This window comes from Salvelinus fontinalis, chromosome 15, assembly GCF_029448725.1.
Source record: "Salvelinus fontinalis isolate EN_2023a chromosome 15, ASM2944872v1, whole genome shotgun sequence".
Taxonomy (NCBI): Eukaryota; Metazoa; Chordata; class Actinopteri; order Salmoniformes; family Salmonidae; genus Salvelinus; species Salvelinus fontinalis.
This window is the reverse complement of record NC_074679.1, coordinates 10,160,098-10,175,248: the sequence shown is the minus strand read 5'-3', so window position 1 is coordinate 10,175,248 and position 15,151 is coordinate 10,160,098. Positions and strand designations below refer to the sequence as shown.

At 46.8% G+C, this 15,151-nt stretch overlaps 1 protein-coding gene across 1 annotated transcript in view; it reads left to right on the top strand.

The window, feature by feature from the left end:
• The window catches only part of sh3yl1 (SH3 and SYLF domain containing 1), a 48,429-nt gene extending 35,697 nt beyond the window's left edge, over window positions 1-12,732 (top strand). Inside the window, exons 8-11 of the mRNA XM_055862681.1 lie at window positions 2,916-2,994; window positions 3,183-3,236; window positions 11,225-11,275; window positions 11,580-12,732. Coding sequence (XP_055718656.1) covers window positions 2,916-2,994; window positions 3,183-3,236; window positions 11,225-11,275; window positions 11,580-11,782 — 387 coding nt within the window. The 3' untranslated portion in view covers window positions 11,783-12,732. The remainder of the gene's footprint in view (window positions 1-2,915; window positions 2,995-3,182; window positions 3,237-11,224; window positions 11,276-11,579) is intronic.
• Window positions 12,733-15,151: the final 2,419 nt, after the last annotated feature.

The following is a 15,151-nucleotide window of genomic DNA, read 5'->3' as shown; positions in this document are numbered from 1 at the left end:
TATACAGCAGACCATCAAACCCATATGTTACAGAATACTACTGTCTTTATACAGCGGGCCATCAAACCCATATGTTACAGAATACTACTGTCTTTATACAGCAGACCATCAAACCCATATGTTATAGAATACTACTGTCTTTATACAGCAGGCCATCAAACCCATATGTTACAGAATACTACTGTCTTTATACAGCGGGCCATCAAACCCATATGTTATAGAATACTACTGTCTTTATACAGCGGGCCATCAAACCCATATGTTACAGAATACTACTGTCTTTATACAGCAGACCATCAAACCCATATGTTATAGAATACTACTGTCTTTATACAGCAGGCCATCAAACCCATATGTTATAGAATACTACTGTCTTTATACAGCAGACCATCAAACCCATATGTTATAGAATACTACTGTCTTTATACAGCAGACCATCAAACCCATATGTTACAGAATACTACTGTCTTTATACAGCAGACCATCAAACCCATATGTTATAGAATACTACTGTCTTTATACAGCAGACCATCACACCCATATGTTATAGAATACTACTGTCTTTATACAGCAGACCATCAAACCCATATGTTATAGAATACTACTGTCTTTATACAGCAGACCATCACACCCATATGTTATAGAATACTACTGTCTTTATACAGCAGACCATCAAACCCATATGTTACAGAATACTACTGTCTTTATACAGCAGACCATCACACCCATATGTTATAGAATACTACTGTCTATACAGCAGACCATCACACCCATATGTTATAGAATACTACTGTCTATACAGCAGACCATCACACCCATATGTTATAGAATACTACTGTCTATACAGCAGACCATCACACCCATATATTATAGAATACTACTGTCTTTATACAGCAGACCATCACACCCATATGTTATAGAATACTACTGTCTTTATACAGCAGACCATCACACCCATATGTTATAGAATACTACTGTCTTTATACAGCGGGCCATCAAACCCATATGTTATAGAATACTACTGTCTATACAGCAGACCATCACACCCATATGTTATAGAATACTACTGTCTATACAGCAGACCATCACACCCATATATTATAGAATACTACTGTCTTTATACAGCAGACCATCACACCCATATGTTATAGAATACTACTGTCTATACAGCAGACCATCACACCCATATGTTATAGAATACTACTGTCTATACAGCAGACCATCACACCCATATGTTATAGAATACTACTGTCTATACAGCAGACCATCAAACCCATATGTTATAGAATACTACTGTCTTTATACAGCAGACCATCAAACCCATATGTTATAGAATACTACTGTCTTTATACAGCAGACCATCAAACCCATATGTTATAGAATACTACTGTCTTTATACAGCAGACCATCACACCCATATGTTACAGAATACTACTGTCTTTATACAGCAGACCATCACACCCATATGTTACAGAATACTACTGTCTTTATACAGCAGACCATCACACCCATATGTTATAGAATACTACTGTCTATACAGCAGACCATCAAACCCATATGTTATAGAATACTACTGTCTTTATACAGCGGGCCATCAAACCCATATGTTATAGAATACTACTGTCTTTATACAGCAGACCATCAAACCCATATGTTATAGAATACTACTGTCTTTATACAGCGGGCCATCAAACCCATATGTTATAGAATACTACTGTCTTTATACAGCAGACCATCAAACCCATATGTTATAGAATACTACTGTCTTTATACAGCAGACCATCACACCCAAATATTATAGAATACTAATACTACTGTCTTTATACAGCGGGCCATCAAACCCATATGTTATAGAATACTACTGTCTTTATACAGCAGACCATCAAACCCATATGTTATGGAATACTACTGTCTTTATACAGCAGACCATCAAACCCATATGTTATAGAATACTACTGTCTTTATACAGCGGGCCATCAAACCCATATGTTATGGAATACTACTGTCTTTATACAGCAGACCATCAAACCCATATGTTATAGAATACTACTGTCTTTATACAGCAGACAATCAAACCCATATGTTATGAATAGTACTGTCTTTATACAGCGGACCATCAATGTGGTTGGGGTGTACCCTGCTAGTTGGGGATGTGTGTGGTTGGTGTGTACCCTGCTAGTTGGGGATGAGTGTACCCTGCTAGTTGGGGATGAGTGTACCCTGCTAGTTGGGGATGAGTGTACCCTGCTAGTTGGGGATGAGTGTACCCTGCTAGTTGGGGATGAGTGTACCCTGCTAGTTGGGGATGAGTGTACCCTGCTAGTTGGGGATGAGTGTACCCTGCTAGTTGGGGATGAGTGTACCCTGCTAGTTGGGGATGAGTGTACCCTGCTAGTTGGGGATGAGTGTACCCTGCTAGTTGGGGATGAGTGTACCCTGCTAGTTGGGGATGAGTGTACCCTGCTAGTTGGGGATGAGTGTACCCTGCTAGTTGGGGATGAGTGTACCCTGCTAGTTGGGGATGAGTGTACCCTGCTAGTTGGGGATGAGTGTACCCTGCTAGTTGGGGATGAGTGTACCCTGCTAGTTGGGGATGCGTGTACCCTGCTAGTTGGGGATGGGTGTACCCTGCTAGTTGGGGATGCGTGTACCCTGCTAGTTGGGGATGCGTGTACCCTGCTAGTTGGGGATGAGTGTACCCTGCTAGTTGGGGATGGGTGTACCCTGCTAGTTGGGGATGCGTGTACCCTGCTAGTTGGGGATGCGTGTACCCTGCTAGTTGGGGATGCGTGTACCCTGCTAGTTGGGGATGCGTGTACCCTGCTAGTTGGGGATGCGTGTACCCTGCTAGTTGGGGATGCGTATGGTTAGTCTGATGCTTCTCTCTCTCCTTCCATTCCTCTGTTTCTGGGTAGGCCGTTCATTCCAGTGGTCCTCCAGCTAGACCCCGAGCTCCTGCAACACAGAGACCTGCTAGCACATACAGGACGGAGGGTAACCCACACAGATTCACAAACATACACACACGTATTACTATCACACACACACAGTAGTGGTTTTCTACCAGTAACAGCATGCCTGCTTTGTAGTCAGTGACACATTGTTTGTGTGGGTTGGTTACAATTCTTTGTCCATAAGGATATTCCTATGTCTTTGACTGACGTGTGTGTGATGTGTTATAGCAGTGAAGCCCTCCCTCTATCCAAGCATCTCTACCTTCAAATCTGGCAGCACAGGTGAGTGACCCTTTCCCTAAACCCTTCATCACCAACGTCCTCACCAGCCTCTCTTGTTGCAACACAGTCAGTGCACCTCTTCTCTAGGTCTTTGCTGTAATGGAGAATGTGTTCTCAGTTAACTTAGCTTCTAAACCAGGAATCTATAACCCTGTTCCTGGGGTACTACCCTCCACTAGGTTTCCACTCCAACCCTGTTCCTGGAGAACTACCCTCCCTAGGTTTCCACTCCAACCCTGTTCCTGGAGAACTACCCTCCACTAGGTTTCCACTCCAACCCTGTTCCTGGAGAACTACCCTCCACTAGGTTTCCACTCCAACCCTGTTCCTGGAGAACTACCATCCACTAGGTTTCCACTCCAACCCTGTTCCTGGAGAACTACCCTCCACTAGGTTTCCACTTCAACCCTGTTCCTGGGGAACTACCTTCTCCTAGGTTTCCACTTCAACCCTGTTCCTGGAGAACTACCCTCCACTAGGTTTCCACTCCAACCCTGTTCCTGGAGAACTACCGTCCCCTAGGTTTCCACTCCAACCCTGTTCATGGAGAACTACCCTCCACTAGGTTTCCACTCCAACCCTGTTCCTGGAGAACTACCGTCCCCTAGGTTTCCACTCCAACCCTGTTCATGGAGAACTACCCTCCACTAGGTTTCCACTCCAACCCTGTTCCTGGAGAACTACCCTCCACTAGGTGTCCACTCAACCCTGTTCCTGGAGAACTACCCTCCACTAGGTTTCCACTCCAACCCTGTTCCTGGAGAACTACCCTCCACTAGGTTTCCACTCAACCCTGTTCCTGGAGAACTACCCTCCACTAGGTTTCCACTCCAACCCTGTTCCTGGAGAACTACCCTCCCCTAGGTTTCCACTCCAACCCTGTTCCTAGAGAACTACCCTCCCCTAGGTTTCAACTCCAACCCTGTTCCTAGAGAACTACCCTCCCCTACGTTTCCACTCCAACCCTGTTCCTGGAGAACTACCCTCCCCTAGGTTTCCACTCCAACCCTGTTCCTGGAGAACTACCCTCCACTAGGTTTCCACTCCAACCCTGTTCCTGGAGAACTACCCTCCCCTAGGTTTCCACTCCAACCCTGTTCCTGGAGAACTACCCTCCACTAGGTTTCCACTCCAACCCTGTTCCTGGAGAACTACCTTCCCCTAGGTTTCCACTCCAACCCTGTTCCTGGAGAACTACCCTCCACTAGGTTTCCACTCCAACCCTGTTCCTGGAGAACTACCCTCCTCTAGGTTTCCACTCCAACCCTGTTCCTGGAGAACTACCCTCCACTAGGTTTCCACTCCAACCCTGTTCCTGGAGAACTACCCTCCTCTAGGTTTCCACTCCAACCCTGTTCCTGGAGAACTACCCTCCTCTAGGTTTCCACTCCAACCCTGTTCCTGGAGAACTACCCTCCTCTAGGTTTCCACTCCAACCCTGTTCCTGGAGAACTACCCTCCACTAGGTTTCCACTCCAACCCTGTTCCTGGAGAACTACCGTCCCCTAGGTTTCCACTCCAACCCTGTTCCTGGAGAACTACCCTCCACTAGGTTTCCACTCCAACCCTGTTCCTGGAGAACTACCCTCCACTAGGTTTCCACTCCAACCCTGTTCCTGGAGAACTACCCTCCACTAGGTTTCCACTCCAACCCTGTTCCTGGAGAACTACCCTCCACTAGGTTTCCACTCCAACCCTGTTCCTGGAGAACTACCCTCCACTAGGTTTCCACTCCAACCCTGTTCCTGGGGAACTACCTTCTCCTAGGTTTCCACTTCAACCCTGTTCCTGGAGAACTACCCTCCACTAGGTTTCCACTCCAACCCTGTTCCTGGAGAACTACCCTCCACTAGGTTTTCACTCCAACCCTGTTCATGGAGAACTACCCTCCACTAGGTTTCCACTCCAACCCTGTTCCTGGAGAACTACCGTCCCCTAGGTTTCCACTCCAACCCTGTTCATGGAGAACTACCCTCCACTAGGTTTCCACTCCAACCCTGTTCCTGGAGAACTACCCTCCACTAGGTTTCCACTCAACCCTGTTCCTGGAGAACTACCCTCCACTAGGTTTCCACTCCAACCCTGTTACTGGAGAACTACCCTCCACTAGGTTTCCACTCCAACCCTGTTCCTGGAGAACTACCCTCCCCTAGGTTTCCACTCCAACCCTGTTCCTAGAGAACTACCCTCCCCTAGGTTTCCACTCCAACCCTGTTCCTAGAGAACTACCCCCCCTACGTTTCCACTCCAACCCTGTTCCTGGAGAACTACCCTCCCCTAGGTTTCCACTCCAACCCTGTTCCTGGAGAACTACCCTCCACTAGGTTTCCACTCCAACCCTGTTCCTGGAGAACTACCTTCCCGTAGGTTTCCACTCCAACCCTGTTCCTGGAGAACTACCCTCCACTAGGTTTCCACTCCAACCCTGTTCCTGGAGAACTACCCTCCACTAGGTTTCCACTCCAACCCCGTTCCTGGAGAACTACCCTCCACTAGGTTTCCACTCCAACCCCGTTCCTGGAGAACTACCCTCCACTAGGTTTCCACTCCAACCCTGTTCCTGGAGAACTACCCTCCCCTAGGTTTCCACTCCAACCCTGTTCCTGGAGAACTACCCTCCCCTAGGTTTCCACTCCAACCCTGTTCCTGGAGAACTACCCTCCCCTAGGTTTCCACTCCAACCCTGTTCCTGGAGAACTACCCTCCCCTAGGTTTCCACTCCAACCCTGTTCCTGGAGAACTACCCTCCCCTAGGTTTCCACTCCAACCCTGTTCCTGGAGAACTACCCTCCACTAGGTTTCCACTCCAACCCTGTTCCTGGAGAACTACCCTCCACTAGGTTTCCACTCCAACCCTGTTCCTGGAGAACTACCCTCCACTAGGTTTCCACTCCAACCCTGTTCCTGGAGAACTACCCTCCCCTAGGTTTCCACTCCAACCCTGTTCCTGGAGAACTACCCTCCCCTAGGTTTCCACTCCAACCCCGTTCCTGGAGAACTACCCTCCCCTAGGTTTCCACTCCAACCCCGTTCCTGGAGAACTACCCTCCACTAGGTTTTAACTCCAACCCTGCTCCTGGAGAACTACCCTCCACTAGGTTTCCACTCCAACCCTGTTCCTGGAGAACTACCCTCCCCTAGGTTTCCACTCCAACCCTGTTCCTGGAGAACTACCCTCCCCTAGGTTTCCACTCCAACCCTGTCCCTGGAGAACTACCCTCCCCTAGGTTTCCACTCCAACCCTGTTCCTGGGGTACTACCCTCCACTAGGTTTTCACTCCAACCCTGTTCATGGAGAACTACCCTCCACTAGGTTTCCACTCCAACCCTGTTCCTGGAGAACTACCCTCCCCTAGGTTTCCACTCCAACCCTGTCCCTGGAGAACTACCCTCCCCTAGGTTTCCACTCCAACCCTGTTCCTGGAGAACTACCCTCCACTAGGTTTTCACTCCAACCCTGTTCATGGAGAACTACCCTCCCCTAGGTTTCCACTCCAACCCTGTTCCTGGAGAACTACCCTCCCCTAGGTTTCCACTCAACCCTGTTCCTGGAGAACTACCCTCCCCTAGGTTTCCACTCCAACCCTGTTCCTGGAGAACTACCCTCCCCTAGATTTCCACTCCAACCATGTTCCTGGAGAACTACCCTCCCCTAGGTTTCCACTCCAACCCTGTTCCTGGAGAACTACCCTCCACTAGGTTTCCACTCCAACCCTGTTCCTGGAGAACTACTGTCCCCTAGGTTTCCACTCCAACCCTGTTCCTGGAGAACTACCGTCCCCTAGGTTTCCACTCCAACCCTGTTCCTGGAGAACTACCCTCCCCTAGGTTTCCACTCCAACCATGTTCCTGGAGAACTACCCTCCCCTAGGTTTCCACTCCAACCCTGTTCCTGGAGAACTACCCTCCACTAGGTTTCCACTCCAACCCTGTTCCTGGAGAACTACCCTCCCCTAGGTTTCCACTCCAACCCTGTTCCTGGGGTACTACCCTCCACTAGGTTTCCACTCCAACCCTGTTCCTGGAGAACTACCCTCCACTAGGTTTCCACTCCAACCCTAATCTAGCGCATAAAAACAAATCCACCATGCGGATCTAAGACTAACGTGCTTCTATGCAGGTTGAATCAGGTTACTTAGGATGGAGAAGTCTGTGTGGGAGTGGGTGATTTATTTTCTCTTAGTCACTTTCCCCCTCTTATCTCTTTCCTCTCTTTATCTCTCCCTTTGTCTGTTGCTCTCTCTCCTCTCTTTTTCTCATCTCTCTCTCGATCTCTCTTTCTTTATATCTCTCTTTCTTTATCGCTCTCTTTCTTTATCTCTCTTTCTCTCTCTTTATCTCTCCTCTTTATCTCTCTGCGTGCCAGGGCTGTCATTACTCCTTCAAATGTCTGTGGTAGTCTTGGGCTTTGTCCCATTGACTGTATGGCAGCTGCTGCCGCCATTCTGGTAGGTGTTTGATCATCTTTCAGTGGTTCAGTGACAAGGGGAATGCTTTCATTTACACAGTGTCCGACCACCATGCCAAAACACACCACTGTCGACACGGCACGAGATAAAAGTGTGTGTGTGTGTGTGTGTGTGTGTGTGTGTGTGTTTTCGCTGCAGGTGAAGTGTGACGTGATGGTAGAGATTTTTTTTTTTTTTCTTGGTGATGTATTAAACTGTGACCTCAAATCCAGCCAAAATAAACATACTGGCTTCACAATGCACCTTGGGTAATAAGACCAGCTGTGTGTGTGTGTATGTGCAGAGCAGACTTCAAACGCAGTCGTCACACACCCTCCCAAGTAGCATTCTAGTTAGCGCTCTCTCTCGTTATCCTGCTTTCTCTTTCGCGCTCTCTCTCTCTCTCTCTCTCTCTCTCTCTCTCTCTCTCTCTCTCTCTCTCTCTCTCTCTCTCTCTCTCTCTCTCTCTCTCTCTCTCTCTCTCTCTCTCTCTCTCTCTCTCTCTCTCTCTCTCTCTCTCTCTCTCTCTCTCTCTCTCTCTCTCTCTCTCTCTCTCTCTCTCTCTCTCTCTCTCTCGTTATCCTTCTCTCTCTCTCTCTCTCTCTCTCTCGTTATCCTGCTCTCTCTCTCTCTCTCTCTCTCTCGTTATCCTGCTCTCTCTCTCTCTCTCTCTCTCTCTCTCGTTATCCTGCTCTCTCTCTCTCTCTCTCTCTCTCTCTCGTTATCCTGCTCTCTCTTTCTCTCTCTCTCTCTCTCTCGTTATCCTGCTCTCTCTTTCGCTCTCTCTCTCTCTCTCTCGTTATCCTGCTCTCTCTTTCGCTCTCTCTCTCTCTCTCTCGTTATCCTGCTCTCTCTTTCGCTCTCTCTCTCTCTCTCTCGTTATCCTGCTCTCTCTTTCGCTCTCTCTCTCTCTCTCTCGTTATCCTGCTCTCTCTTTCGCTCTCTCTCTCTCTCTCTCGTTATCCTGCTCTCTCTTTCGCTCTCTCTCTCTCTCTCTCGTTATCCTGCTCTCTCTTTCGCTCTCTCTCTCTCTCTCTCGTTATCCTGCTCTCTCTTTCGCTCTCTCTCTCTCGTTATCCTGCTCTCTCTTTCGCTCTCTCTCTCGTTATCCTGCTCTCTCTTTCGCTCTCTCTCTCGTTATCCTGCTCTCTCTTTCGCTCTCTCTCTCGTTATCCTGCTCTCTCTCTCTCGTTATCCTGCTCTCTCTTTCGCTCTCTCTCTCTCGTTATCCTGCTCTCTCTTTCGCTCTCTCTCTCTCGTTATCCTGCTCTCTCTTTCGCTCTCTCTCTCTCGTTATCCTGCTCTCTCTTTCGCTCTCTCTCTCGTTATCCTGCTCTCTCTCTCTCGTTATCCTGCTCTCTCTTTCGCGCTCTCTCTCTCTCGTTATCCTGCTCTCTCTTTCGCGCTCTCTCTCTCTCGTTATCCTGCTCTCTCTTTCGCGCTCTCTCTCTCTCGTTATCCTGCTCTCTCTTTCGCGCTCTCTCTCTCTCGTTATCCTGCTCTCTCTTTCGCGCTCTCTCTCTCTCGTTATCCTGCTCTCTCTTTCGCGCTCTCTCTCTCTCGTTATCCTGCTCTCTCTTTCGCGCTCTCTCTCTCTCGTTATCCTGCTCTCTCTTTCGCGCTCTCTCTCTCTCGTTATCCTGCTCTCTCTTTCGCGCTCTCTCTCTCTCGTTATCCTGCTCTCTCTTTCGCGCTCTCTCTCTCTCGTTATCCTGCTCTCTCTTTCGCGCTCTCTCTCTCTCGTTATCCTGCTCTCTCTTTCGCGCTCTCTCTCTCTCTCTCGTTATCCTGCTCTCTCTTTCGCTCTCTCTCTCTCTCGTTATCCTGCTCTCTCTTTCGCGCTCTCTCTCTCTCGTTATCCTGCTCTCTCTTTCGCGCTCTCTCTCTCTCTCTCGTTATCCTGCTCTCTCTTTCGCGCTCTCTCTCTCTCTCTCTCGTTATCCTGCTCTCTCTTTCGCGCTCTCTCTCTCTCTGTCATGGTAGCGCCTCCATGCTCTGGACACTACGCTGACAGACACAGCAAACCTTCTTGCCACAGCTCGCATTGATGTGCCATCCTGGATGAGCTGCACTACCTGAGCCACTTGTGTGGGTTGTAGACTCCGTCTCATGCTACCACTAGAGTGAAAGCACCGCCAGCATTCAAAAGTGACCAAAACATCAGCCAGGAAGCATAGGAACTGAGAAGTGGTCTGTGGTCACCACCTGCAGAACCACTCCTTTATTGGGGGGTGTCTTGCTAATTGCCTATAGTTTCCACCTTTTCTCTATTCCATTTGCACAACAGCATGTGAAATTTATTGTCAATCGGTGTTGCTTCCTAAGTGGACAGTTTGATTTCACAGAAGTGTGATTGACTTGGAGTTACATTGTGTTGTTTAAGTGTTCCCTTTATTTTTTTGAGCAGTGTACTTCAGTATTCCATAGTAACATCTGACAAAAATATCTAAAGACACTGAAGCAGCAAACTTTGTAAATTAATATTTGTGTCAGTCTCAACTTTAGGCCACGTTTGTACATAGTCAAAGCTTTCCTTCATTTTGTCTCCGTCACAGTGGTCAGGTATTCTGCCACTGTGAACTCTCTGTTTAGGGCCAAATAACATTCTAGTTTGCTCTGTTTTTATGGTTGATCATTTCCAGTGTGTCAAAATAGTTATTTTTTTGCTTCATCATTTGGTTTGGTCTAAATGTGTTTCTGTCCTGAGGCTCTGTGAGGTCTGTTTGTGTTTGTGAACAGAGCCCCAGAACCAGCTGGCTGAGGGGACTTTTCTCTACGTTCATCTCTGTAGGTCAGGGCTTTGTGGTGGAATATGTGAGCATTCCTTTTAGGTGGATGTAGAATTGAACAGCTCTTCTCTGGATGTTGATAACTACAGGCCTAATTCTGCTCTGTTTTGTGTTTTGTGTTGTACACAAAGTATATTTTTGCTAAATTCTGCATGCAGATTCTTAGTTAGGTGTTTGTACCATTTGGTGAATTATTGGTTGATGAGTGGACCCCAGACCTCACAACCATCGAGGGCAATGTGTCCAAGAACTGATTGTAATATTTCTTGCCAGACCCCCTCTGTCATATCCTCTGTCTCTGCGCTCTCTCTCTGTCTCTGCGCTCTCTCTCTGTCTCTGCGCTCTCTCTCTGTCTCTGCGCTCTCTCTCTGTCTCTGCGCTCTCTCTCTGTCTCTGCGCTCTCTCTCTGTCTCTGCGCTCTCTCTCTGTCTCTGCGCTCTCTCTCTGTCTCTGCGCTCTCTCTCTGTCTCTGCGCTCTCTCTCTGTCTCTGCGCTCTCTCTCTGTCTCTGCGCTCTCTCTCTGTCTCTGCGCTCTCTCTCTGTCTCTGCGCTCTCTCTCTGTCTCTGCGCTCTCTCTCTGTCTCTGCGCTCTCTCTCTGTCTCTGCGCTCTCTCTCTGTCTCTGCGCTCTCTCTCTGTCTCTGCGCTCTCTCTCTGTCTCTGCGCTCTCTCTCTGTCTCTGCGCTCTCTCTCTGTCTCTGCGCTGGTATTGCCCTCTTGTGGTGACACTCGCTGTTGTATTTCTGTTTCAGAATCCTATAAGAGAAGTCCAAGTAGCAGAAGGACAGTCCAAAATGATTACGGTATTTATTATTATTAGGATCGATGTTGTTCGACACATAACGAAAAATACATTAGACAAAAATACAATTTACATTTAAAGACTTTACAAATAGACAGTTATAATACCTGAAAGGTAACATTTAATGTGTGGGTCTGAAACCGTTGAATCGTATCTGTTACACGCTCACAAGTTTCCCGCGTTGTATCTGCAACATTCACTCAGTAACAGGTTGATTTGAGAATGTTGCATGTAATGACTTGATGTGCGTTCAACAAGGCCTGTTATTCACTGAATACACCTGTGCTCATTGGACTGTTCCCTAGGTGGGGTCGAGACGTGGGACGCGGGGCCTGTAGTCGTCACGGCGGTACACCCGTTCACAGGACAACAGCCTGGCGACCTGAGCTTCAACCCTGGCGATCGCATCACTGTGGTTACCAAGACAGAGTCACAGTATGACTGGTGGGAGGGAACGCTTAACGGACGGACTGGAATCTTCCCCGCTAACTTCGTCTCCTACCCCTGAACACACACACACACACACGCACACACGCACACACGCACACACACACACACACAGGTCTGTCACACACATGGACACTTATATTGCTGGGAGTAATGTTTTCAACACACTACATGGACACTGAGGAAATGCACGCATAGTCACTAACACACTAACACACTACATGGACACATGATGACACTGAGGAAATGCACTAACACTCTAACACTCTCCACAATGTATGGGTAGCCACGCTGTCTTCCTATTGGACTGTTCCTACCTGAACTTTACTCTTTGGCTCGCTATAGTCCAGTTCACTAAGTTCAGCCTGCTTTTGAAGCCAAACCGTTCAAAACGGGGAGGGACCTACCTGAATTTGTCCAATAGAAACTCTTGTTTTCGTTGCACAATGTTTTGCCTAATGAATACACCCCAGATGTTACCAGCCAGCTCTGTTCACTTCTAGAGACCCAAACCATGCTGGAAAGGGCGATGTAGAAAGACAATATCCGAGCCAGTGCAGTACAGTTTGGGTCGGCGAAATTGTGTGAATAAAGGTACCAGTTTTAAAGCATTGAACAGAAGAAAGGTGAAGTAAGGTGATGTTATCTTCGACGCTGTACACTGTTTATATATTCTCACTCATTATTTTATATACTGTACGTCAAGTCACAAATTGGCTGGCTTGACAAGGGTGTTTGACATGTTACAATGAAGTCAATAGATTATTTTTAAAAAATTGTTTGTATAAAATGCATTATAGATTATTGGGGAAATCTGTAACTGCTTGTTATTTAATGTTCTGAACTAAAGTTTCTGGAATTATGTGCAGTATTCTCTCCGTACTGCCATTTGTATATGATGCTGGATCAAAGTATTTAATATAAAATAATCTTGTTTTAACATGTGTATGTAATGATGATTTGTACGGATTTCTCTCTGAATGTGGATATGAATTAAAGAACCGTGTTGAAGACTGTCTGTTAAAGGTGTAGTTTGTCTTCTGGCCATAAGAGGGCGCTGTACTCCAGTCTCTACTGCCAATCAGGTTGCGGTCCCAGTTTCTACCTTCACCTAATATGCCCCTGTCATGCATTTTAAAAGCATTGGATTGGTGCAAGCATGGCTGGTCTGGCTGTAATATCAGTGATTTTTTTTTTTTTTTTTTTTGTCAAATTTCCCCATGTCCACATGCCAACACACCACTCACAAACACGGTTGTCGTGTGTGTGGTGAATGATTGTCCAGGGTGAGTAAAGTTCTACCTTGGTATAGTAGATTATTGCTAGGTAGCAAAGAACAGAAAATCTGTACAGGATAACATTCCTCGGCCTGTCATGGGCCTATAACAAAACAACAGCAGAGACTGAGGCACAATCTGTCATATCAAGTCTGGCCCTGACACCGGACAGGACGTCTGCGTTCAATAACAAACACGGCAACAAGACTACTCCCTTTACGATAAGAAGGCCTCCCGTCAACTCTACTTCCCTGGCACCTTAGTGACATTTCTACACTGTGTTTCATGTTAACTCAGTAGGAATGGCAGTAGGCTGCAAGGGAAGTTAACAGTGTAGAAATGGCAGTAAGGTGGGGGGGGGGGGGTAAGGGAAGATAATAATTGTAAAAGAATAACACAGACACACAGAACCTCCCTGAACAGCTGTGTGTACAAGGATCCGTTTGTCACGTTTCCTCGTGTCACAAACACGCACATGCCTTATTCACACGCAGGCCTTGTTCACACGCAGGCCTTGTTCACACGCAGGCCTTGTTCACACGCAGGCCTTGTTCACACGCAGGCCTTGTTCACGCGCAGGCCTTGTTCACGCACAGGCCTTGTTCACGCACAGGCCTCGTTCACGCACAGGCCTCGTTCACGCACAGGCCTCGTTCACGCACAGGCCTCGTTCACGCACAGGCCTCGTTCACGCACATGCCTCGTTCACGCACATGCCTCGTTCACGCACAGGCCTCGTTCACGCACAGGCCTCGTTCACGCACAGGCCTCGTTCACACACAGGCCTTGTTCACGCACAGGCCTCGTTCACTTGCTAGTCTTAACCAGGGAACTGACATTTCTAACTGGTTGTAGTTATATGCGTTCAACCAGTTAGCAAGTTTGCCATTTCAGAATATACTTGGTCCGCCTAGCGTGAACGCCGCAATACACACACACGGTCCTGCGTTTAAAAGGTCCAATGCAGCAGTCTTTAAATATCAAATCATTTCTGGTTAACAATTACATTACCGTAATAGATTTCCATTGAAAATGGGCAACAAAAATTGTTTTTTAGGAACAACAAAAAATTGGCATGCAATATTTTTGCTCGGACTGAGTGAGTTTGTGAAGGGGAAAACTGAAAACTACAGTAGCTGTTATTGGCAGAGAGGTTTGGAACTCTCTTTGTTATTGGTCTGTTAACCAATTTACCGCATGGTGATGTCACCATGGAAAGCCAAAACCCCCGCCCATACAAACCTGCTGATTTAGGTCATGTGTAGATTGTAGGAAATAACACAGATAAAACATATTCACACTTTTACAGTGTTCGTGTTAGTTTCATCGACTGTTATACGATATGATACAAAACACAGGGGGAAAAATGAATTTTGACACCACTGGGCCTTTAAAGAAAGTAGGGCCCTGTAAAATCTGCCTTGCAGCAGATGGCATCACGGAATCCAGACGTTTTAAAATGGAATTCAACAATATTCAAACATTTCTTGAATGTATTTTATTTGCCCAAGTTAATAAGGATCGGCGTTCTGTCAACGGGACAGGTGTCAATCATTCAGCGTGTTATATCAACATTGCAGATTTTAGAGTAACAACAAATGTCGATACATAGAAGTGTCTCATATCATCTGAAAGCTTAAATTCTCGTTAATATAACTGCACTGTCCAATTTACAGTAGCTATTACTGCGGGGAAAAATGCCATGCTATAGTTTGAGAGCTCCTAACAAAACACTTTTTTTCACTGCGATAGGTTTGATAAATTCACCGCTGAAGATGAAATGTAAACTTAAATCAGAGCAAGATTTCAGAATGTACCATCCAAAGGGTCCCAGAGATAACATGAAGTGTCATTTTGTGAGATAAAGTCCTTTTTCATATTCTAAAAAAGTCCATATAGCACGATGGATTTTTGTATTTCCACTCGTTCAATTTGCAAAGAAAGGAATCTGTGAAAATCTCACACTAAACGTGGTAAAAATGTACTACAATGTAGCCAATGCCTACCTGGCAGAATGATCTCATGATTCTGTACATCAATCCAATCGCCATTTTGTTTCGTAAACTCTGCATCACATGAGCGCTACAGAAACACTGCGAACCAAACAAAGGTCTCTGGCTGTTCTTAGAATTTTCCCAGGCCTCAAAAGTGCT